The sequence below is a fragment of the Trichomycterus rosablanca genome, chromosome 8 (assembly GCF_030014385.1).
Source record: "Trichomycterus rosablanca isolate fTriRos1 chromosome 8, fTriRos1.hap1, whole genome shotgun sequence".
Taxonomy (NCBI): domain Eukaryota; kingdom Metazoa; phylum Chordata; class Actinopteri; order Siluriformes; family Trichomycteridae; genus Trichomycterus; species Trichomycterus rosablanca.
In genome coordinates, this window is record NC_085995.1 from 4404751 (window position 1) to 4430783 (window position 26033).

The following is a 26033-nucleotide window of genomic DNA, read 5'->3' on the forward strand; positions in this document are numbered from 1 at the left end:
TTTGTTTTATGTAAACGACAATATTTAGAAACACTTTGTTAGGTGCTCAGGTGGCGCAGCGGTAAAACACGCTAGCACACCAGAGCTGACATCTCAAACTCATTGGTTCAAATCTCAGCTCTGTTACCAACAGGCTGGGCACCTACAAGAACAAACTTTGGCTTGTTGTTCATACAGGGTGGGAGCCAGGCGGGATCCCTCATAACTGATGCAATAACGACCTCTGCTGGCTGATTGATGGTGCTGCACAGAGTCGAGGGATAATGAGGATCAGGGTGTGGCTCTCCGTACACAAAGCCGATCCACATCGCCTCGTGAAGGTGAAAAGAAGCGGTTTGCTACTGCAAACGTGTCGGAGAGGGCGTGTGTCAGTTACGGCTCTTCTCAGTGATCAGTAAAGAGGAAAATTGGATACGACTAGATTGGGAGGAAAATTGGGGAATTATAGGGCACTTGAGTTGTGCAGCGAAAAAAAAAACGTTTGCCGAATCTCAGTTCTGTTATGAGCCGGCCGGATGCCTGCACGGACACGCGATTGGCTGCGTGACTGTGGGGGAGGGACAACGGCTACACAGGGTTCTTCGCCTGTGGGCAATTACAACATCTGCTGACCGGTCAAGTCAGTGTGTGGCTCTCCGACAGGGGTGTGTGTGACAGTTTCAGGCTGCCTTGATCAGAGGAGGGTGAGGCAGCACTGACGAGAGAGAGAGAGATAAGCTCCAACTGACCACGACTGGACTGAGTAAAAAAAGAGGGCAAGATAAATAATAAATAAATAAATCAATGTTTATAATATAATTCTGCTTTGCACAACACTGTGTCCCATCATCTCTACAATCCTGCCTTTCAAATAAACCAAAGCAATATGATCAATTATTAAATAAAGACGGATGTATGACCTTGAAGAAGTGAATCAGGCTTTCAGAGAAGCTCCGGAGACACTGATGGATGAATCCAGAGGTTACAGATGTGATCAGAACGAATGAATGATGACAAAAATGTTCGGTCGTTCCTCAAACCAACGCATTAAGATTGAATTTCTTTCAACATACTGAAGATTTAATGACCTGATTTGTTTATTTGTTAGCACGTCAGACCGTGAGACGCTCCAAAAATAAAGTTTTTCTAAAGCTTGATGGTGTTTTTTATGATTCTCTCCCCTGCGAGGCGGTACAGGAGGCTTTCGGGGAAATTTATGATGACGCTTTTATAGACGCTTCAGCACAAACCCTCGTAAAGAATGAAGGTGTAACAAACAATCCCTCTCTATCTGGGTCAGTCATGAAACGCTCGTTTTATTCACATCACACTTACAGTTTCTGAGTTATTTCTTTTGCTCTGCACATAAAATCTATTCTGAAATTATTGTTAACTTTATTATTTATTTATTTAGTTATTAGTATTTTAACATCATGTTTTACACACTTTAGTTACATTCATGACAGAAACGATAGATACTGGTTACACAAGATTCATCAGTTCAAGTTAAATATCAAACACAGTGATGGACAATTTTGTATCTCCAATTCACCTCACTTGGTACGTCTTTGGACTGTCGGAGAAAACCGGAGCTCCCACAGACGCTGTCTGTCTATCTATATATTTTTCTGTCTGTCTGTCCATTTGTCTATTTTTTTATATCTGTCTGTCTGTCTATCTATATATCTATTTATCCATTTGTCTATTTATATCTGTCTATCTGTCTGTCTATCTATTAATGTAAAAATAGACACGCAGACACGGGGAACACAAACAAACTCCACCCGGACCACTCCACCTGGGGATCGAACCCAGGACCTTCTTGCTGTGAGGCGACAGTAACGTTATTATTAAAGGTTTGTAAAATATTCAACCGTGTACATACTAAATAATATGCTTTTAACAAGTGGGAACAGTTTAGGGAAGGCCCTTTCCTGTTCCAGCACAACCAGTGCACAAAGCATGGTTTAATAAGTTTGGTGAGCCTGCAGAGCCCTGAACTCAAGCCCATCTGTGTTTGACCTTACAAACTCCATTTTGATTAAATAAGCACAAATTCCCATAGACACACTTAACAATCTTGCATTAAACATGGTTTTATAATTTTGGTGCGTAAAAATGCCGGCAGCCCCCACAGAGCCCTGAACTCAAGCCCATCTGTGCTTGACCTCACAAACTCTCATTTGATTAAATGAGCACAAATTCCCACAGACAAACCTAGCAATCTTGCATTAAACCTGGTTTAATAAGTCTGGTGCGGAGGAACGGCAGTGACCTGCGCAGAGCCCTGAACTCAAGCCCATCTGTGTTTGACCTCACAAACTCCCATTTGATTAAATGGGCACAAATTCCAATAGACACACTTAACAACCTTGCATGAAACATGGTTTAATAAGTTTGGTATGGAGGAATGCCAACGACCTGCACAAATCCCTGAACTCAAGCCCATCTGTGTTTCACCTTACAAACTCCCTTTTGATTAAATGGTCACAAATTCCCACAGACACACTTAACAATCTGGCATTAAACCTGGTTCAATAAGATTGGTGAGGAGGAATGCCAGCGACCTGCGCAGAACCCTGAACCCAAGCCCATTTGTATTTTACCTCACAACATTTCTTTCTTTATTAAATGGGCACAAATTCCCACAGACACACTTAACAATCTTGCATTAAACATGGTTTAATAAGTTTAGTGCAGAGGAATGCCAGTGGCCCCCGCTAAGCCCTGAACCCAAGCCCATCTGTGTTTGATGTCACAAAGTTTCCCACAGGAAAAGGCACAAATTCCCACAGACGCACTTAACAATCTTGCAGAAACCATTCACAGCAAAAGAGGCTATAATAATGATCTGATGTCTGATATCTGATGCAATATTCAGCAAGCTCATGGTCAGCTGTCCACATATTTTGCCCCGTGTTTTTTACCACCAGGTTTTAATATTAGAGTTAAAAATAATAAAAGAATATCCTACTGAGATTTTCTGCAGAAACAGTTTGTTCAGTTCAGTTTGTTCTCCACATCTTTATTTAATCCTTTTCAATATTCTTTCGTTTCATGAACATCTGGGCGGCTGAGAAAAGCTGCCTGTAAATACTCACCTGGTATGAAAAGGTGTGTCTCCATATACAGTGTGGGTGCCAGCCTTGCCCAGGAGGAAGCGTACCCGCTGGTAGAAGGTGTGTGTTGGTAACGACGGTGATGAATCAGGCTGGATCAGGGTGAGGGGGTCTGGGGCCCCCTGACAAAATACTTTAATACTGCAGCCTGGATGATCACAGCAGTCTGGATCCATGCAGTCCGTCAGTCCGTCTGGAAAACAGAAATAAACAAAATTCTGCTTATTAAACCAAACACCTGATCAAACACAACAGAGTAACACATATGGCACGGTGGGGCAAGAAGGGCCTGGGTTCTATTCCCTGGCTGTATGGAGCTTGTATGTTCTACCTGTGTGTTCCTCCGGGTGCTCCGGTTTCCTCCCACAAGTCCAAAAACATTCAGTCAGGTTCATTAAAGCTAGAAATTTCCAGGAGTGTGTGTGTGTGTGTGTGTGTGTGTGTCCGTCCTCTGATGGACTGACAACTTGTCCTGTCTTTCGCCCAGTGTCGTGACTATCTGTCTGTCTGTCTCTATCTCTCTGTCTGTCTCTATCTCTCTGTCTGTCTGACTATCTGTATATCTGTCTGTCTGTCTATATATTTATCTCTCTGTCTGTCTGACTGTATATCTGTCTGTCTATATATTTATCTTTCTGTCTGTCTGTCTGTCTATCTGTATGTCTGTCTGTCTATCTATATATATATATATATATATATATATATATATATATATATATATATATATTGTCTGTCTGTCTAACTGTCTGTCTGCCTGTTTGTCTGCTTTCTGTCTATCTTTCTGTCTGTCTGTCTATCTATCTCTCTCTCTTTCTCTCTCTCTATATCTGTCTGCCTCTCTCTCTCTCTCTCTCTCTCTCTCTCTCTCTCTCTCTCTCTCTCTCTCTCTCTCTCTCTCTATCTATCTATCTATCTATCTATCTATCTATCTATCTATCTGTTTATCTATGTATGTAAAATGTAATTGGCCTCTTTCTGCATTTAAAGCCCAGATAAAGATAAATATAAAAGGTTGCATCAGAAAGAGCACTTGGTGTAAAAACTGTGTTAAGACAGACATACACATTATCTGTAATAGTGAGAAGAATCTAAATATCGGCCAGTGCGTCTTTAATCAGGTAAATTTTCTACCTCGTGCCATTTGACTTTATTTTTGGCCCACTTTTGATTTTCAGATATCAGATCATTTACATGTTTTTTTCTCAAAAAGATTTCTCCTGACCTTAGCAGAAGTGTTGGATTGAATAAAGAGGTGATGACATATATTAAAATGTCGAGTTATTTCCATTTCTATAACAATTCCTGTGTACAGTTTATTTTCCCCTGATAGTAAGAATGACATTGACATTTCTACTAAATCACACAGTCACTTTAGAAATGCCAGTAAGCAAAGAAAAAAAGAAAGAAAAATTAGTTTCAGAGCGAGCAGGTTTAATAACAGTCTTTGTCTGTGTTATAATGAGCTATTTAAAAGCACATTAGCAATATTGTGGTCCTGACAGCCGCGTTATCTGTCGCTGCTGCAGCTCTCTGCTGTGAGATAAAGAAGTTTTAAAGAGTTTTTCAGTTCAAGGTCATTTCCTCCTGAGGGGGCAAATAATTACACACCTGCAGCACATTAGACTTGTAAATGTACCCGCTGTGCATTCATACCAGTAGCTCTGCTACACCATCAAGCCTTGTATAAACGCTAAATTACTGAGTCTAAAACAAGAGCAAAACATTAGCACACAGTACACAGCCACATGTGCTTACCTCCTTTTATTAACTACATGTGGGTCAAAGCTTTTACTAATATGCCAGAAATTAACTACACAGACATAAAATCCTCATAAACAAACACTGGCTGTAGAGTCTGGTTAGAAACATCTAGAAGCAACAACAGCTCAGCTGTGAAGCTCACAGAATACTATATCTTTGTTTATACCTTGTTACAGCACTCACTACCAAGTTCCAAACTGCCTCTGAAAGTAACGTAAGCACAAGTGCTATTCACCAGGAGCTTTTATTTATCATATATACAGATACACATGTACAGGGCAGTTAATTTCTTTTATTTTGTTTGGTAGCTGGGATCAGTTAAGGGCCCAACAGGTTCTGGGATGGCTAAGTGACCTCAGCTGTAATGGTGTAAAGCACAATGTAAGTGGACTCTAATGCACTAGAAATGGACTCTCTGTAATAAAGTATCACACTTCAACATCTGACAGGCAAATCAAGATACAGATGCTGTTTTTAATGCTCTAAATCCTCAGCTTAAGTAAAAATAAATCAGATTCATGCCAACAATTTGGGGAATGCCCTTTCCTGTTTCTGCATGGCAGTGCTACAAAGCAAGATAAGGTTGGTCTGGAGTTGCACAAAACCCTGACATGAATAGAACTCATGCTTTTGAGATGGAAACTGGAACTGGAATGCCAGCTGAGAGCAAGGTCTCTCTGTGAGCTCAGCATCAACTCTGAGAGCGTACCAAAACTCTTACGGCTGAATGGAAGTGAATCCACTTGGAACTGAATGTACTGAGACCTACGCCCATATGAATTGGGGAACACAGAATTCCTCTGGCATCTGTCATTCAGACTTATTATACTGTCACATGCTGAAGATAGAAAATGCACATGCACTGCTTCAGAGTCCAGTTATGGTGTGCTTTCTGCTGACATGTCTTATCTTTGGGTGATCATAAAGTACGTACGACCACTCAGCAATAAGAACCCAATCAATGAAGCCTCCAGTACACAGTTCTCATGAGAGTGCTTTCTATTTAAGTTAGCATTAGCACTCTGGTCCTGTTCATTAAGCTTGTGTAGCTTAATAGCAGAGCTGCTGTTGTATATAAGTAACAGGACTGAGTTTTTAATATAGAATTAGTCACCAAACAATGCAGGGAAAAAGCATTTCTGAAAGATTTTACTCATTATATTATTATTATATTGTAAAGTGTCATAAAATATATGTTATAGGGGTTTTAATTACCATTTTAAATTATATATCCTAAATTTGTAGTTAGTCAATGAGCAGGACACTTTGCTCAGTTTAAAAATGCATTTTAAAGTTAATTATCATATACATTTATACATATAACATCCTGGGGATGGAAATGGCACTGATTTTGCGGAATGGACCACTAGCACAAAGTACACAGCCAAATGCACCCTCATACTAGTAACAACATTTGGGCCAAAGCTTTTACTAATATGCCAAAAAATTAAGCTTTGCAACCATCATGGACAAACACTGACTGTAGAGTCTGGCTGGAAACATCTACAAGCAACAACAGCTCAGACAACATATTTCATTACTGAAAGTAGTGCAGACTGCATGGCTACAGGTAGAGCCTGACCACTAGAAACAATGTCTACAGAATTTTGTCCAAGAGTGGCAGAAATGACGTTTTATTGTAATATCATCCTGCCATCGCGCCAGAGGTGTAAAATCTGTGATTGGCATGTTTCCTTACAGCCCGCTCCTAATGACGCTTCATTCAGAATATAAATGCACCTCTAAATGAGCACTTGAATAGACCCGGACCAAAACTACCTATTAAAGTTTGATTTTTCAATCCACAACCTGGTAATTGAATAGATCTGGCTTTCCTTCTCCTCGGGCACTAAAACGACTCCTCATGGATTTTTCAAGCTGCAATGCAGAATCGAGCTGAGTGAAGCTGCTGGTCTCTGTGTGAAGAAAAAAAAAAAAATATATATATATATATATATATATATATACAGTGTATCACAAAAGTGAGTACACCCCTCACATTTCTGCAAATATTTCATTATATCTTTTCATGGGACAACACTATAGACATGAAACTTGGATATAACTTAGAGTAGTCAGTGTACAGCTTGTATAGCAGTGTAGATTTACTGTCTTCTGAAAATAACTCAACACACAGCCATTAATGTCTAAATGGCTGGCAACATAAGTGAGCACACCCCACAGTGAACATGTCCAAATTGTGCCCAAATGTGTCGTTGTCCCTCCCTGGTGTCATGTGTCAAGGTCCCAGGTGTAAATGGGGAGCAGGGCTATTAAATTTGGTGTTTTGGGTACAATTCTCTCATACTGGCCACTGGATATTCAACATGGCACCTCATGGCAAAGAACTCTCTGAGGATGTGAGAAATAGAATTGTTGCTCTCCACAAAGATGGCCTGGGCTATAAGAAGATTGCTAACACCCTGAAACTGAGCTACAGCATGGTGGCCAAGGTCATACAGCGGTTTTCCAGGACAGGTTCCACTCGGAACAGGCTTCGCCAGGGTCGACCAAAGAAGTTGAGTCCACGTGTTCGGCGTCATATCCAGAGGTTGGCTTTAAAAAATAGACACATGAGTGCTGCCAGCATTGCTGCAGAGGTTGAAGACGTGGGAGGTCAGCCTGTCAGTGCTCAGACCATACGCCGCACACTGCATCAACTCGGTCTGCATGGTCGTCATCCCAGAAGGAAGCTGACGCACAAGAAAGCCCGCAAACAGTTTGCTGAAGACAAGCAGTCCAAGAACATGGGTTACTGGAATGCCCTGTGGTCTGACGAGACCAAGATAAACTTGTTTGGCTCAGATGGTGTCCAGCATGTGTGGCGGCGCCCTGGTGAGAAGTACCAAGACAACTGTATCTTGCCTACAGTCAAGCATGGTGGTGGTAGCATCATGGTCTTGGGCTGCATGAGTGTTGCTGGCACTGGGGAGCTGCAGTTCATTGAGGGAAACATGAATTCCAACATGTACTGTGACCAGGGCTGGACTGGGAACAAAATTCAGCCCTGGACTTTTTTCTTCACCAGCCCACTACAAGCACATCGCGCCACACATATCACCCCCTACTCAAATGTTAGATGATTAATATTAATAGTTTTCATCTATCTTACCACTAAAGTTATTAACTCACTATAATAAAAATTAAAATAATAAAAACATAACTACAAACAATTATATATATTTCCAACTTTCCTTTGGGATTAATAGTTCTATCCATCTATCACACACATAAAATTTACAATTTCTTAAATGGTTCTATTGGATTTCCCCATCCTGTTTCATTAAACCGCAAGAAATTAACCTTTCTTTCATTTAACCTTTAACACTGGTAAATATGCTTTTTTCGCACTTTTATTCACACGTGATTCACGTTTGTTCCAAATTAGTGCATTGCTCCGATGAGCAAAGAAATAAATCGCATGTGTAAATACTTTACATGTTGACAAGGGAAATTAACCATGTGAGCTATGCACATAATCACTCTAAAAAATGTCCTGAACAGCTGCATTTTCCGTTCTGTATTATAGAGGACAAGATAGTGTTACTTTTTCTGAAGAGCAGAGACTAATGGTACCGTCTCAAATTATATCCACCGCCCTATGTAGTGCACTTGGACATGACATCATAGAACTTTTACAAAAATCGTCCTTAAAACGGCTGCTTTAAAGCCCCTGATATCCAACAGTAGCTTAGATAACTACTTATTAATCATTCAGTGACTGTTAAAATAAATGTTTTGTACTGTTAGAAATGTTTTGTACTGTTAGGAAGTACCCTAAGTAGGGCATAGGCGACATTTGAGATGGGCCCACAGTCTCTTCTTAAACGGCGTTACTAACGAAGCCGAGTCACTGAACGCTAACTTTTCCTTTTCTGCTCTTTGGCTATGCTGTAGTTCCTCACTGCCAAACAGGTTGTCCAGTTTCCTGCACTTTTCTGCATCTGCTTGCAGCTTTTTCTGTGTTTTATCACGGGCTTTTTCTGCTCACGCTTTTTCGACCCTTTCTCCATCTCGCACTCATTCTGGTGGTTGTGATTACGGTTTATCCTGGGGGAGGGACATTTCTGTGATTGGCCAATGGACATGCAGTGAGGATACTGTGGTGGGCCAATGCACACTTCAGGATTATTATTCAGGAATATTTAAAAAAGAATTTAGTTTTCACTCTCTCAGCGGCCCACATACAGAGCGGCCCACCGGGAAAACTCCCGACCCTCCCGATGGCCAGTCCATCCCTGACTGTGACATTCTGAAACAGAGCATGATCCCCTCCCTTCGAAAACAGGATCTTTCCAACAGGATAACGACCCCAAACACAACCTCCAAGATGACAATTGCCTTGCTGAGGAAGCTGAAGGTAAAGGTGATGGACTAAACCCAATTGAGCACCTGTGGCGCATCCTCAAGTGGAAGGTGGAGGAGTTCAAGGTGTCTAACATCCACCAGCTCCGTGATGTCATCATGGAGGAGTGGAAGAGGATTCCAGTAGCAACCTGTGCAGCTCTGGTGAATTCCATGCCCAGGAGGGTTAAGGCAGTGCTGGATAATAATGGTGGTCACACAAAATATTGACACTTTGGGCACAATTTGGACATGTTCACTGTGGGGTGTACTCACTTATGTTGCCAGCCATTTAGACATTAATGGCTGTGTGTTGAGTTATTTTCAGAAGACAGTAAATCTACACTGCTATACAAGTTGTACACTGACTACTCTAAGTTATATCCAAGTTTCATGTCTATAGTGTTGTCCCATGAAAAGATATAATGAAATATTTGCAGAAATGTGAGGGGTGTACTCACTTTTGTGATACACTGTATATGCAGTATATATATCTGATGGAGATCGGATGGCTTTTGTCTGGGACTTGTTTGAACTTTACATTATTGCAAGTCAGCGACAGTAAAAAACATGATACAATGTGATAAAATCCTCATTTAACAGCTGATCAGCATATTGGGGGTCTGGAAAATTGTCCATGTGGGTCTCATTTCAACATCCACTAGTACGATGAGGTTTTGTTTCTCCTTTTCACTGAAAAGCTGGTGCTCATTTACAGAACTGGCAGGATGACAGTTTTTATCAGAAAAATATATATGCAAATAAAAAATGACAGGGCATTTGGGTGGTGCAGCGGTAAACTGCACTAACTCACTACCGCTGGGATCCAGAGTTCGAATCCTCTGGGGTGTTTTCAGCTGGGCGAGTGCCTACATAAAGACATGATTGGCTGTGCCTGGGGAGGGTTTGGTGACCGAGGCCCTGTCTGGGGAGTGATACTGCACAGAACACAGTGATTCCCACTGTGACCCTGACCAGGATATAGCAGTGGTGAGACATAAAACATAACAGGCAGGTCAACAGATTCAGTTCTGGGTCTAAAATACGCATACAGCAACTTAAGCGATTCATTAAATTGTGGCTAAATACAAATCAATCCCTACAGTCATGTTCCAAAATCTATAAAGAGTGACAAAAAGGGAACAATCCACAGTAACACAGAGCAGGATGGTCTGCACATATGGATGATATTTGGGTGTCCAAATACTTTCGGTCATGTACTGCTTGTATACCTGCCCATGTATTCTAGTTCCTTAAGTCTACTGTTGTGATGTGGTCAAAAGTATGTGGACACCTGACATTGAGCTTGTTGGACATCACATTCAAAGACCATAAATATGGAGATCGTCTTCCTTGGAATACATCTATGAGAATTTGTGCCCACTTAGTCAATATAGAAGCGTCAGGCACTGATGTTAGATAGAAAGGCTTGGCTCACAATAGACATTCCAATTCATCCAAAAGCTGTTTTTAAGGGGTTGAGGTCAGGGTTTCACTGCACAGGTCACTTGTGTCTCTTTATATCTAGTTGGAAATGAAAAGGTCCTCATTTTAAACATAAGTTTGCAACAATTGAACACATTAAAAGGTGTCCACATACTTATGGTCATGTAGTGCATCCCAGTCATGTGATTCTTAACCCTACTGTGATGTGAGCAGTGGGATGTGACCATGCACATTATGTGGTCAAAAGTATGTGGACACTTGACATTGAGCTTGTTGGACATTCCAATCTAAGTCCGTTAATATGGAGATTGTCTCTCATGGAATAGATCTATGAGAATTTGTGCTCACTTAGTCAATACAGAAGCGTCAGGCACTGATGTTAGATAAAAAGGCTTGGCTCACAATAGACATTCCAATTCATCCAAAAGCTGTTTTTATGGGGTTGAGGTCAGGATGTCACTGCGCATATGAATACATTGATGGGCGTCCACATACTTTTGGCAATATAATGTATGATAAAGTGTGTTCTAACTGAGACCCGTAATAAGGAACGACAGGAGCTAAATTGCTACCCTGTAAACTGGCTGCATTTTAAACAAAACGCACCTGCTGAGCTGCTTTTACATTCCATTTTATTTTTGCCAAATTTTAGTGGCATCATTTTTGCCGGCTGGGTTTTGATCTTCACATATTAGTTCATGTCTCACTGCTTCTGTATCGACAGGCTGTGTGTAGCAGACCCCTCCGCTTCCCTCGCTACACCACAAACAAAAAAAAAGAACACAATCCCTGTTTTAAAATGTTTATTGGAAACCATGTACCACTCCAAATCTACACGCCAATCCGCTCCGAGTGAGAAAAGCAATATTAAAAAGGAACACATGCTTCACCAAGTGCCTGAGCACAATCAGTATTGCCGCCTTTCATCTTAACCCGGTCGACTTATCAACAAATCATTTTCCCCGAGCGCCGCGTCACCTGCATCGCCGACCCTCCGGCTGACAATCTGGCCCACAATCAGATGAGGAACAGATTGGTTTCCTTTGCTGTTTTATTTGTTCCTGTTTGTTTTCCTTTTTGAACCGAACAGAATATACAGGTCTATGTGAGGGTGAATATTTTCCTTCTTTCATCTCAGCATGTTTGGGCGACTTCAAAAGCATTAACCTAGATTGCACAGATTTAAAAACCCCTCAGCAGTCGAGCTGCAGCCGCATTTCGATAACAACGGCGGCTAAAGGCCATGAACACCACGCAGAGCTGAAATATATATATAAAAAAAACGACTAATAAATCGACTGATATTTTTCCACACCTGTAATAAAAAAAACTTTTCACTTAGTACCTACTAATTCATGTGTTTTCTGTGTTCTGGTTTGATGTTGATGTCGCTGAAATAGCGATTTGCACATTTATCAGATTATGGCATTTGGATGGTGCAACAATCTAAAAGACTCAACAGATAGTTGTTCATTAACATTGCTTTGCACATTTATTTGATATTATTACATGGCTGACATGGTCATACACTATATTTCGACACCTGATATAATTTTCTTTATATAATGTATTTATTAAACCTGTTGGCATTTGTTGTGACTAAACTAAATCAATCAATAAACGGGGAGAGTGGAAGTCTAGTGGGTAGAGCTTTGGGCTATCAACCAGAAAATTGTTGGTTCGAATCCAGGCTCTGCTATGCAACCACTGTTGGGCCCTTGAGCAAGGCCTTTAATCCTGCCTGCTCTAGGGGCGCTGTACAATGACTGACCCTGCACTCTGACCCCAGCTTCAAAACAAGTTGGGATATGCGAAGAAAGAATTCCGTTGTACTGAACATCTGTATATGCATATATGACCAATCAATAAATAAATAAATAAAAACACACAGCACACTATGTATAAAACAAATGACCAAATTTAAAATAAAAAGAGAGTTTTATTTTTTGTTAGTTGTATTTTTTAATGGTTCAGCTGGTTGACGAGCAGGACCACAGTGAAAGCGTGACCAACATAACCTGCTTAAGCAAGATGGATAACTAGCACAGCCAGCTTATCAAGACTGATGACCAGAAAAACTGGCTTGACCGAAGTGGATGCTCAACATGCTTACCATCAGAACCACCGAACCAAAACAGACAAACAGCAAAACCAGCTTAAACTAAGCTGCTAGGATTTGTGAAAGACTGACAACCTAACATACGTGTCCACTAATGCTGGAGCTGAATGGAAGCAAATCATCACGATCATGTTGTTAAATACGGTATAAAGAATTCCAGACCAATACAAGCTGATAGAGCAACTAATGGTACAGAACATATAACACACATTAAAGACGTAAAGGTGTCCAAATACTTTTCTTAAATTTTTTTTTGGTTGCTATGGATCCCAAACCTCGGCATTCCAGTTTCTTACCTTCATCATTGTCGATGTTATCCTCGCACTCACGTTCTGTCATGGTATTACAGCCCGGGCCACTCCAGCCAACCTGGCATACACAGTGCCACCCGATCTGCTCCATGGTACAGCGTCCTTTACCATTACACAGCCCCGGGCATCCATCTAACACACCCACATCACTCAGGGTTAGAATGAGCCTCATAGGTCACGGACACACTCACAGTTATTATTCTATCAGTACAGGACAGTATCAGTACTGGTCTATAAAGCTATATTTCATAGGAATAATAATAAAAAGAACTGATTTATTCAATTCCATTCAATTTCTTTTAAAATGAATGAATTCCTGAAGCAGTAATTCGACCCCCTGCGGAGATTCACTCTACATTTCACCGTACAGAGCAAATAAACGAGTAGCAATCAACAAGACGACTGATGTGAAATATTACTGACGTGTTTTATAGAAAGTCTGCATGAAACGGACTGATGTATTTGTAAAAACATAAAATAAAAACAGCACTTACCTTTCACAACCACGTCCAGATCGTGAGCTGCAGGAGAGAGACAATTAGTGTTAGCGTCTGTTAGGCTCTGTATAAAAACCTCTTATCTATTATGTTGATTTAAAGAGCATAACTAAGTGTTTACATGTTCTTACAGTAAAACCGCACCAGATTGTTTATCTAAAAATAAATCACCTGTATTTCTATTAGCCGTATAAATGCACAGTGGATTTTCACTGCTGTGAGTTTTCTCTATTTAACCTTGTGAGAGAAAAATTTACACTAGAAGTATTAATACATAATCAATTACTACTTAAAAATGTAGATATGCTTAGGGCATGATTGCCAGTAGTCATGTTCCAATACTCCAAGAACACTGCTACAGTAGATTGTTTGTTTGAATTTTAACATCATGTTTTACACTTTGGTTACATTCATGACAGGAACGGTAGTTACTCATTACACAAGATTCATCAGTTCACAAGGTTATATCGAACATGGACAATTTAGTGTCTATAATTCACCTCACTTGCACGTCTTCGGACTGTGGGAGGAAACCAGAGCACCCGGAGTAAACCCACGCAGACATGGGGAGAACATGCAAACTTCACACAGAAAGGACCCGGACCGCCCCACCTGGGGATCGAACCCATGACCTTTTTGCTGTGAGGCAACAGTGCTACCCACTTAGCCACCGTGCCGCCCCGCTACAGTAGATTGTTACTGGATGTGTATGTGGTATACGGTAGAAGAAGTGCCTCAGTCGCATTGACTGACGTCCAAAACCCAGTTCTAGCTGATTTAGACCAGTTCCTTCCAGTGTTCTAGCTAAGAAATCTCTGTTAATTGTGGAATCTTCTACTGTCCTACAAGCTCACTGACAGGAGTATATAGAGGTTAAGATTAAGATTAAGATATCCTTTATTAATCCCACAATGGGGAAATTTGCAGAAATGGTAATACATTGGGAGAGTAGGAGATAAAAAAAAACTAGCAACCAGATTGTGCTCCCTGAGGAGCACACTGTGGTAACATGAAAAAAAGCCCCTAACAGCACACAAGCACATGTAAACATAAGAACATAACATAGTCACACAACGAGCCACGGGTTTGGGGGTGAGGGGATAGGGAAGGTACCAGCTACGACAAGCAGCCTCAGCGATATGCAGCCATATGCAGGCGCACACTGCAGACCCGTCCTGCCGTATTGGTGGGATCAAGCTAAGAGAGTGGAGACGTTGTTTTTGAGTTGGTAAAGGTCTGACAGTCATTCGTGCAGCAAGAAAAAGTCTGTACAAAGTTCACGATGACATGGTTGTTGACAGCTCTTACTGCCCCGAATGAACCAGCCAGTGGAGGGAGGGTATGGTACTTCGCAGCAGATCCATTGGAGGAATTTTCTTATCACCAAGGTCGTTGATGATAACAGTGGGAGCCAAGAGCAGAAATGACATGTTGTTTAGTCTGAGCCCTAATACAAATTTAACAAGAACTCACGGAATTAATGCGTCTCTGATCCGTCTCATTTCGCAAAGCCGTTAGTTTCTCCAAAATGGAATCCATGTTGCGATTAATAACCACAGTCTGAGTTCCAACAGCTCTACCCACCATATCAATCAAATTGGGCAGTTCCTTGGGACCATTGACAACTGACCCAACTTTTTTAATTTCCCGATACAGCAGGGCTAAGCCTAAACCAATCAGCAGAAACCCCACAATTAAAGTTCCGAATAGGTAAACATCCTCTACGTCCTCCAACGAAAGAGGTGCCAGGCACACGACTCTCCACTTCCCCCACGAGTCCGTCGCGTATCCTGCCATCTGCGTTCCATCGGGGCATGTGGGTTCCCCCGAACCCGAACTTCTCGATGAGAAGATGGTGTCAATAGCATTCAGAGACCATTTAACCAATTCCATAATTTGTTCTTTGAGGAGCTGTGCTGAGAAAATCTCTGTAGAGTAGAGTAGACGAGACAGTACGATACAGGAGAAGCCAAGCAGGAGAGATAAGGGAGGAGGGAAAATGCAACCGCCTTCCACTAGAGCAAGAAAAAAAAAAAAAAAAAAGAGAGCAAACTGACACGCCCCCTCCGACACGTGTGCAGTACCCGACTGAAACTTTTCACCTGCACAAGGCGAGTTCATATGTGGATCAGCCTTGTGCACAGAGAGCCACACCCTGATCAGCATTATTCCTCTATTCTGTGCAGACATCATCAATCGGTCAGCAGAGGTCGTAATTGCATCAGTTATGAGGTTCGTATCCAGCTCCCTAGAAAAACGTTATTCATGTAGCCTCCCAGCCCAGCCGGATGGCAGAGCTGAGATTCGATACGATGTATTCGAAATCCCATCTCTGGTGTGCTAGCGTATTTTACCGCTGCGCCACCTGAGCGGCTTCTACCACAAATTTGAACCATTATGGCTCTCGCTGTGGTTTGGTGAAGTCCACTGGTGAGGTGATCTCTTTTTGATGTATTTATTAATTTTTGCTTATCCAGAATTCTTACATCATAGCATCATTTTTTTACTAAAACTCCTGCTTGCTTTAATAATGGGTTTTGAGATGGGTGAGCATTAAAAAATCAAGTCCGAATATGGTCAGCTGGCTAAATTGGCTTTTTTTTTTATGAATTGGAATAAAATAGGTGTTATATAACTATGAAATGTGTTGCATTTAATCTAGTTTTAACAAATATATAACAAAGAAAATTAGAAAATAACTTTTACAGCACTGTACGTAGAATAATGTGTGCAATTTTGTCAATGGAAAATAAACATTGTAGGATGTTTAGGAACATTTTGAGAATAAACATTGAGGTTCAGTGTAAGCGGTGGATGGTTTATGTTTGACTGGAGCAGGATGGAAGCGTTCGAGGTTCTTTTGTAGCTCTGAATAATTCACCAATGTTAAAAATTTACAGCATCACAGCGAGTGTTTCGAGCTCTCAGAATAAATATCACACTTTAATTACTGACAGATGAGATGTAAACACGACTGGAGATTTACCAATGGTACAGTGTTCGCCCTCCCAGCCAGGCTTGCACTGGCATTTTCCATCCACACACTGGCCGTGCTCCTCACAGCGTGGGTGGCAGGCCTTCTGATCACATGCCGTGCCCTCCCAGCCCTCCTCACACTGGCACCTCCCTCCGGAGCAAATGCCGTGACTGCTGCATGGCACCGCGCAAAGCTCTAGATGATGCAAAATAATAAAAAAAATAAAATAAAAATGATCAGGCTCAGAGACAAAGAGAAAAATTATGCATTTATTTTCCAGCTGACTTATTTTGGGGTTTGGACACTGATATTGGACAATAAGGCCTTGCAATTAACACAGTAACCTTAGAAAAAGCATAGATGTCTACATATTTTTGACCATACACTGTATGTCCACCTCAACCAAAATCTTTTACTGAGACCCATAATTATTCACGTCTTTCATGCCACAATATTTAAGTTTTACTACAAATATAAACACATTTATTGCTGCTTCTTGCTTTTTCCCACTTTGTGTTATACCTCACATTTTTATTACTATTTCTCTTTTTAATTCCAAGTTCTGCTCATGCTTCGTTCCTCTAACCCACTTCTGCCTGATTTTCTTCATCCTAGCGCTCTCAATCAGCTCTCACTTACAGTAAACAGAGGTGCTAGCATGCTGAGATCGTAGCGTCCTAATGAGTTGAGCAATGCCGTTAATCAATGATTTGCTTTCCTTAAGAGATCACATTACCTCCAAATATGGCATTTATTATTATTATTATTATTATTATTATTATTATTATTATTATTATTATTATTAATAATAATAATAATAATAATAACAACAATAATAATAATAACAGCAATAACAATATTAATAATAATAATAATAACAATAATAATAATAATTAATAACAATAATAATAATAATAATTAATAACAATAATAATAATAATAATTAATAACAATAATAATAATAATAATGAATAACAATAATAATAATAATAATAATAATAATAATACAGTGCCAATAATAATAACATCAACTTTGAGGATAAAATGTTCACTTGCTGCCTAATATATCCCTCCCACTAACAGGTGCCGTGATGAAGAGATAATCAGTGTTATTCACTTTACCTGTCAGTTGTCATAATGTTATGCCTGATCAGTGTATAGGTTAGAACGGCTGTTTTCTTGAAACCACAGTGTCCTCTACAAATATATTATGTCAACCAAAGAGTAGATACGGCCCAAACAAGATTACTTAAATTCAGCTTATTTTTACCAAGTCTTTGGACTCAAAGTAAGCTTGACCAAATGGTTAAGCAGACCATTAAAGGGAAGGAAGCTGCACTGAAAGGGTGCAGTCTCAGTTCCGGCATCTACCATCCATTACAAAATCTCAAAGGAGCGTTTCCAACACCAAGTGAAATTCATACCACCAAGTACTGAGGCTGTTCTGAGAACAAACAGGGTTCTGTTGTAAGTATGTTGTTTCTAATAAAGTGGACGATGAGCACATATAGAACCTCTAGTACAGGTATTTAATCAGTCCTGCAGCAAATAAGGATGCATCCCCCCCTACACTATCTCTCTATCTTCATTACTGTACTGTCTATAGATTTCGCCTGCAGCCTCGTCTCTGATCCCAAATGTGCTGATGAGTCGGGCTAATTAGTCAAATTAGTCTCACACCTCGGCATGGAGTCCTACGAAATGGACAACTGTGCCATCTCACTCCTCACCGTGAATAGTAACACCAGTCGTATCTACTGGCACATCATAACGCAAGATTTACAGCATAAATCAAACTAAAATGCTTTACTATCCACAGGACTGTTTCCACAGGAACTGTTTCCTGGGGTGTTCTGACCCAGATGGTGTCCCACACATTTTGCTCTCTCTCTCTTTTTTTAAGTTGGTGATTAATTCCAACATTTTTAGCCTCTGGCTTCCCTACAGAGTGACAATAAACTGGAGGACAAAAATATTTGGACACTTGTTGGACATCTTATTCCAAATCCACAAGCATTCATACGGATCACCAGCATTCACAAGCATTCCTGCCTCCACAAGATTGTGTGTCTATTGAAACGTGTGTCCATTCCATCTAAAGAGCTTCTTTGAGGTCAGGCATTGATGTTTGATGGTTTGGTCTGACTCGTAATCCATGCTAAATCTCATCACACAGGTTTTTAATGGGGTTGAGGTCAGGACTTTGTTTAGGCCATTGAATTTCCTTCACATGAAACCAGTTTAACCATCTCTTTGTGGATGCTGCTTTGTGCACACAAGAACAGTCAGGCTACAAAGAAGGACCTCTCCCAAACTGTTATCACAAAATTAGAAGCATATAAATAATTTCATACATCTGATGTTATAGACCTGCTAGCAGCAGTGGTGGCTGAATTAGCTCTTTTATTATTATTCACATGAGAAGCGGCAAAACCGCTTATGCGCCGGGGTGACGTTGTTTCCTATGGAGTGTGACGGTGCTGCTTCCCTAAGCGGCACACACTGCTAACCGACGCCGCCTCCGACACGTGGGCAGCAGCCGTATGCATCTTGTCGCCTACACTTTGACGAGTTTGTTTGTTTGCTTATTAGGATTTTAACGTCATGTTTTACACTTTGGTTACATTCATGACAGGAACGGTAGTTACTCATTACACAAGATTCATTAGTTCACAAGGTTACATTAAACACAGTCATGGACAATTTAGTGTCTCCAATTCACCTCACTTGCATGTCTTCGGACTGTGGGAGGAAACCGGAGAACCCGGAGGAAACCCACGCGGACACGGGGAGAACATGCAAACTTCACACAGGAAGGACCCGGACCGCCCCACCTGGGGATTGAACCCAGGACCTTCTTGCTGTGAGGCGACAGTGCTACCCACTTAGCCACCGTGCCGCCCCCTTTGACGAGTGCAATGCGGATCAGCACTGTGTACGGAGAGACACACCCTGACAGCACTCTTTTCCCGTCTCTGTGCAGGCGCCATCAGTCAGCCAACAGAGATCGTAATTGCATTAGTAGACGGAGTAGATAGGAGTCCCTATCCGGCTATAATATCCCACCCCTCTCTGAACAACAGGCCAATCATTGTTCATGTGGCTGTGTATTCGAGATCGCAGCTCTGGTGTTCTAGCGTGTGTTTTTACCGCTGTGCCACCTGAGCAGCCTGTATGAACAATGCTTAACATGACTTATTGTATTAAAACAACGAGTAAGGAATTTCATAAGTGGAGAGAACTTATGAGCAGTAATAATTAAGAGAAGTTTAGTGTTCCTGTGTGTTTTTTTAATACATTAAACCACGTTAAGCTCTCTGAACAGCTGATTCTGATTCTCACAATTTCTCAGAACCTCGAGCTGTAACACAAGTTTAAAAGTGAAACAGGGAGGAAAATCCAGATAAACACAGATACACATGGAGCTTTCAGGGTGAATATTTTACACAAATGCTGATTCATGTCATGGTCACTTCGATGACGTTTTACTGCACCGCTCAAGCCAAGCGCTGAACAAAGCGGCATTTGGCGCGGAGGCTCGCGGTCTTGCCGTTTCTCATGTCAATGCGCCCTTTACATACTTTTGGCCATATCACATAACATAATTGTGTATCTTATAAAACATTTCCAGAAAAGTGTTTGTGACATTTTGTTTAATGCAATTAAAACAAGAATTTGTGACTGTGGGAGGACTGTGGCCACCCAAAGAAGATGAGGGTCTCTGCTGAAACTGGTTCCTCTCAAGGTTTCGTCCTGTATCTTTGTATGCTCAACAGAGGTTTTTGGTCTGTTGGTCCTGGACTCTGTAAAGTTGATTTGAGACAATGCCCATTGTAAAAAGAGCTATATAAATAAATTTGACTTGACTTGACTGTGGAAGAAAACCCACACAGACACGGGGAGAACTCCACACAGAAAGGACCCAGACCGCCCCACCTGGGGATTGAACCCAGGACCTTCTTGCTGTGAGATGACAGTGCTACCCACCGAGTGCCACCATGCCGCCCGATGTGAACGATATCAGTGTGTCGACTATGCCTTATTACAATATCACACACTGATGATAAATAATTCATTAAAAATGTAGCCGTGCTTACAGTCAGTCAGGAGAATGAATTAGATTAGTCGTTGTTTTGTTTGTGTTGTTTATTATTTACAGCCTCTGAGTGAGTTAGCTTTGCTTTCTAACAGACACTTGGACGGCCTTGGCAAACTAGCAACAAACGTCCATTATTTAAAACTCTGTGTACACATTAGATCCGACTGAACCCATTCCAGTGTGTTATTTAGCATTTGTGAAGCTGTAAATCCAGAATGAATTTGGATTTTCAAATGAGTCATTTATAATCAAAATGCTAAGTTCTGGCTAAACCGCTCACTGGATTATTGGTGTCATGGGGTAGTGAGCACCATGTGACAGGCAAATTGTGGAAGCCAACAGCTGGAGATCCAAACAAGGAAGAAGCATTCTATCAATGATTATTATTTACAGTATATACACTGACCAGCCATAACAGTAAAACCACCTCCTGTTTCTACACTCACTGTCCATTTTATCAGCTCCACTTACCATAGAGAAGCACTTTGTAGTTCTACAATTACTGACTGTAGTCCACATGTTTCTCTACATACTTTGTTAGCCCCCTTTCATGCTGTTTTTTAATGGTCAGGACCCCCACAGGACCACCACAGAGTAGGTATTATTTGGGTGGTGGATCATTCTCAGCACTGCAGTGACACTGACATGGTGGTGGTGTGTTAGTGTGTGTTGTGCTGGTATGAGTGGATCAGACACAGCAGCGCTGATGGAGTTTTTAAACACCTCACTGTCACTGCTGGACTGAGAATAGTCCACCAACCAAAAATATTCAGCCAACAGCGCCCCGTGGGCAGCGTTCTGTGACCACTGATGAAGGTCTAGAAGATGACTGACTCAAACAGCAGCAATAGATGCTGTGGTGGACCAACTAGGTACAGGGGCTGGACAAAATAACTGAAACACCTGGTTTTAGACCACAATAATTTATTAGTATGGTGTAGGGCCTCCTTTTGCGGCCAATACAGCGTCAATTCGTCTTGGAAATGACATATACAAGTCCTGCACAGTGGTCAGAGGGATTTTAAGCCATTCTTCTTGCAGGATAGTGGCCAGGTCACTACATGATGCTGGTGGAGGAAAACGTTTCCTGACTCGCTTCTCCAAAACACCCCAAAGTGGCTCAATAATATTTAGATCTGGTGACTGTGCAGGCCATGGGAGATGTTCAACTTCACTTTCATGTTCATCAAACCAATCTTTCACCAGTCTTGCTGTGTGTATTGGTGCATTGTCATCCTGATACACGGTACCGCCATTGGATGCACATGGTCCTCCAGAATGGTTCGGTAGTCCTTGGCAGTGACGCGCCCATCTAGCACAAGTATTGGGCCAAGGGAATGCCATGATATGGCAGCCCAAACCATCACTGATCCACCCCCATGCTTCACTCTGGGCATGCAACAGTCTGGGTGGTACGCTTCTTTGGGGCTTCTCCACACCGTAACTCTCCCGGATGTGGAGAAACCAGTAAAGGTGGACTCATCAGAGAACAATACATGTTTCACATTGTCCACAGCCCAAGATTTGCGCTCCTTGCACCATTGAAACCGACGTTTGGCATTGGCACGAGTGACCAAAGGTTTGGCTATAGCAGCCCGGCCGTGTATATTGACCCTGTGGAGCTCCCGACGAACAGTTCTGATGGAAACAGGAGAGTCGAGGTGCACATTTAATTCTGCCGTGATTTGGGCAGCCGTGGTTTTATGTTTTTTGGATACAATCCGGGTTAGCACCCGAACATCCCTTTCAGACAGCTTCCTCTTGCGTCCACAGTTAATCCTGTTGGATGTGGTTTGTCCTTCTTGGTGGTATGCTGACATTACCCTGGATACCGTGGCTCTTGATACATCACAAAGACTTGCTGTCTTGGTCACAGATGCGCCAGCAAGACGTGCACCAACAATTTGTCCTCTTTTGAACTCTGGTATGTCACCCATAATGTTGTGTGCATTGCAATATTTTGAGCAAAACTGTGCTCTTACCCTGCTAATTGAACCTTCACACTCTGCTCTTACTGGTGCAATGTGCAATTAATGAAGATTGGCCACCAGACTGGTCCAATTTAGCCATGAAACCTCCCACACTAAAATGACAGGTGTTTCAGTTATTTTGTCCAACCCCTGTAGGAGTGTCTAATAGAATGGACAGTGAGTGGACACGGTATTTACAAACTCCAGCAGCACTGCTGTGTCTGATCCACCCATATTAGCACAACACACACTAACACACCACCACCATGTCAGTGTCACTGCAGTGCTGAGAATGATCCACCACCTAAATAATACCTGCTCTGTGGTGGTCCTGTGGGGGTCCTGACCATTAAAGAACACCATGAAAGCAGGTTAAAAAGGTATGTAGAGAAAAAGATGGACTACAGTCAGTAATTGTAGAACTACAAAGTGCTTCTATATGGTAAGTGGAGCTGATAAAATGGACAGTGTGTGAATATATATATTCTTTATATGTCTGGCATTACACTTCTCTTTCCTTTAGAAACTTCCATTCCATCACTATAAATAAAGTTTATTTTTAAAACTTTTCTCACACACACCATTATCCTTACCAGTGAAGCAGTCAGATCCGGTCCAGTTGGGTTGGCACACGCAGGTGCCAGTTTCAGGCATGTATGTGCCATGACCGGAACATTGGTCCTGGCAGGCGGGCAGAGGGCTCTCGCAGCTCATGCCACCCCAACCGGGGGAGCACAGACATTCGCCCTTCACACAAATACCATGGCCAGCACACTGGGGGTCCAAACAGTCCACTGCAGACAAAAATAACAACAGTAAACTGATGGTTACAGCAATCAAACACACACTAAAATATGAGGCCGTCTAAACAACTGGGATCTAAAAAGTACAAATCTCACAACTATATACAACACTGTTAAAAAACTAACAATCATTTTCACTGTGTAGATAAAAAGACTGTTTGGTCTGTACAGGACGTGACAAATCCCACCACTGACCGTTATGTTCAGAATTAAAAAAGTGAATATTGAACACACCTCAATTAATACCCAGTTTTGTAAAAAAATGAAATCTGGCAACCCTTCTAACACCCATTACTATACAAAAACGATCATTAAAATGAACAGACTGGCACTCAGATGGTGTAGCAGTACGATAAGCTGGCCCAGAAGGTTCGAAGATCAGTGGTAATACTAGCCTGGCCAGGCACACTACAGACACAAATGGCTGTGTCTGAGGGAGGGGCGGAGGGTTTAATTAGGAATCACATTATTGCTGTTGAAAGAGCAATTGGTAATGTCTGGTCGGGGTAGAGGTACGAGTAATGGAGGACTACCGAAAGTATAGTGTGCTCCTACATACACTATATGGCCTAAAGTATTTGGACAACTGATCATGACCTGTTGGACAGCCCAATTCAATAACAAATGCTATTAAATCAGAGTGACCTTTATGTGATCTTTTCAATTAGAACAACAGCCACTCTTTTGAGAAGGCTTTGCACAAGACTTTGAAGTTTGTCTGTGGAAATTTGTGCCCATTCAGTAAAATGAACAGTGAACAGTTTAGTGGACAGTGGTAGCCTAGTATGTAGAGCGTTGGGCTATCAACCAGAATATTGGCGGTTCAAATCCAGGCTCTGCTATGCAGCCACTGTTGGGTCCTTGAGCAAGACCCTTAACCCTGTCTGCTCCAGGAGCGCCGTACAATGGCTGACCCTGCACTCTGACCCCAGCTCCCAAACAAGCTGGGATATGTGAAGAAAGAATTTCATTGTACTGTACACCTGTATATGTATATATGACAAATAAAGGATATCTTAAAAGGATGAAAGAATCTGTATGGCTGGGCACTGATGTTGGTCAAGTAAGCCTCAGTTGATGTTCTTGTTCATTCCAAAGCTGTTCAGTGAATAGAGCTTGCTTTGGCCACAGGGGTACAGTCATGCTGGAACAGGAAAGGGCCTTCCCTATACTGTTGTTGCACATGAATATAGTTTCCTTTATATAACTGATTTATTAGACTCACATTAGTTTACATTTGTTGTGTCTGAAACACATGAATTTCAAAATTAGATGTGGTGTCCCAATACTTATAGTGTATGCATCATAAATCTCTCTATAAAAACCCACCACTGTTAGGGGAAAACATGGAAAAAGAATCGAGAGTTCACACAAACAAAATAGGGAACTAGTAATTGCTAAACTGGGACAAGAGGTAAAAGCAAACCCCCCCCCCACTAAAAACCCCTCTAATTTTAAATGTAATTGAGATAATTTTAAGTGCACTGATACGAACATTTCACATCATTACAGACATCATTATCAATCCAGCAACCATAGCCGACTCCATCCTAGAGAAAATGACTGATACTGCGGCTGCATTCCTCTGTAACATTCCCATCACACATAATAAAACTCCATACTGCAAATTTTTATACCAGGACCCTGGAGGAAAGCCGCCCAGCTCTTTCCCTGCTGCATTTTACTGCATTATAATAACATTTTTGTAGTTTAAATGGTCTCTCCTCTCTCTATCCGAATATACTGCACTCAATAAGGATCTAGTTCCATTTTACAAACCTGAGAGGCGTGAAAACCTTCACAATGCCTGTTGGTCTGAAAAGCGGCTTTAACAAGGCGCTGCGCGTCAGAACGGAGCGCTCCAGCGCGAATAAAAGCACCCGACACATTAGCGCACGTCTCCTCGTCGCCTACTGTAATAACGGCCCAGTAAATCTATTCTATTTAGGCCGTGTAATTAGTCCGATCCTCCGGCTTTCAGACGAGCTCAGACTAATCAACTCAGGGTTATTTGTGCTGGTGAGCTTTCAGACAGATTCCTATTATCCTCATGGATACATTTAACCACCAAAACCATTTACTCATTGTTCCAGACAGGGAAAGAGATCCGCGTCCTAAAATGCATCAGGAGGAAAATAACCTGTGAGATGTTTTAGCTCTGGTGCACACGCTGTTTAGCAAACGAGGTGAAAAACTGTCAAGAGAGCTACGTGGAGAAGTGAAAATCTGAGCAAATGTTTACTGCATTAGAGAAGTGAATGAATCAAAGGCCAAAAAAGGAATGAAATAGAGAGACGTCGTCTTACGTCATTCACGTCATTGACTATATTTCTATTTGTGTCGAAAACATTTACATGTTAGTCATTTAGCTGATGCTTTTATCCAACACGACAACTGTGACTGTATAGAATCCAAGCAACTGACGGTTAAGGGCCTTGCTCAAGGGCCTAACAGTGCCAACCTGGCAGATGCGAGGATTGAACCGACAACCTTCTGATCACTAGTTTAGTACTCTAATCACTGAGCTACCACTGTCCTGACATAACAACTAAAAAGTCTAATGAGATGATGCATCTGGGTTGACGTTTGATTTCTTTGTTTGTTTCAG

General features: G+C 41.6%; 1 protein-coding gene across 1 annotated transcript in view; it reads right to left on the reverse strand.

The window, feature by feature from the left end:
- The window catches only part of LOC134319304 (teneurin-1-like), a 301993-nt gene that overhangs the window by 76950 nt on the left and 199010 nt on the right, over positions 1-26033 (reverse strand). Inside the window, exons 11-15 of the mRNA XM_063000393.1 lie at positions 23216-23416; positions 16563-16748; positions 13574-13600; positions 13065-13211; positions 3081-3291 (exon numbers count right to left, since the gene is read on the reverse strand). Coding sequence (XP_062856463.1) covers positions 3081-3291; positions 13065-13211; positions 13574-13600; positions 16563-16748; positions 23216-23416 — 772 coding nt within the window. The remainder of the gene's footprint in view (positions 1-3080; positions 3292-13064; positions 13212-13573; positions 13601-16562; positions 16749-23215; positions 23417-26033) is intronic.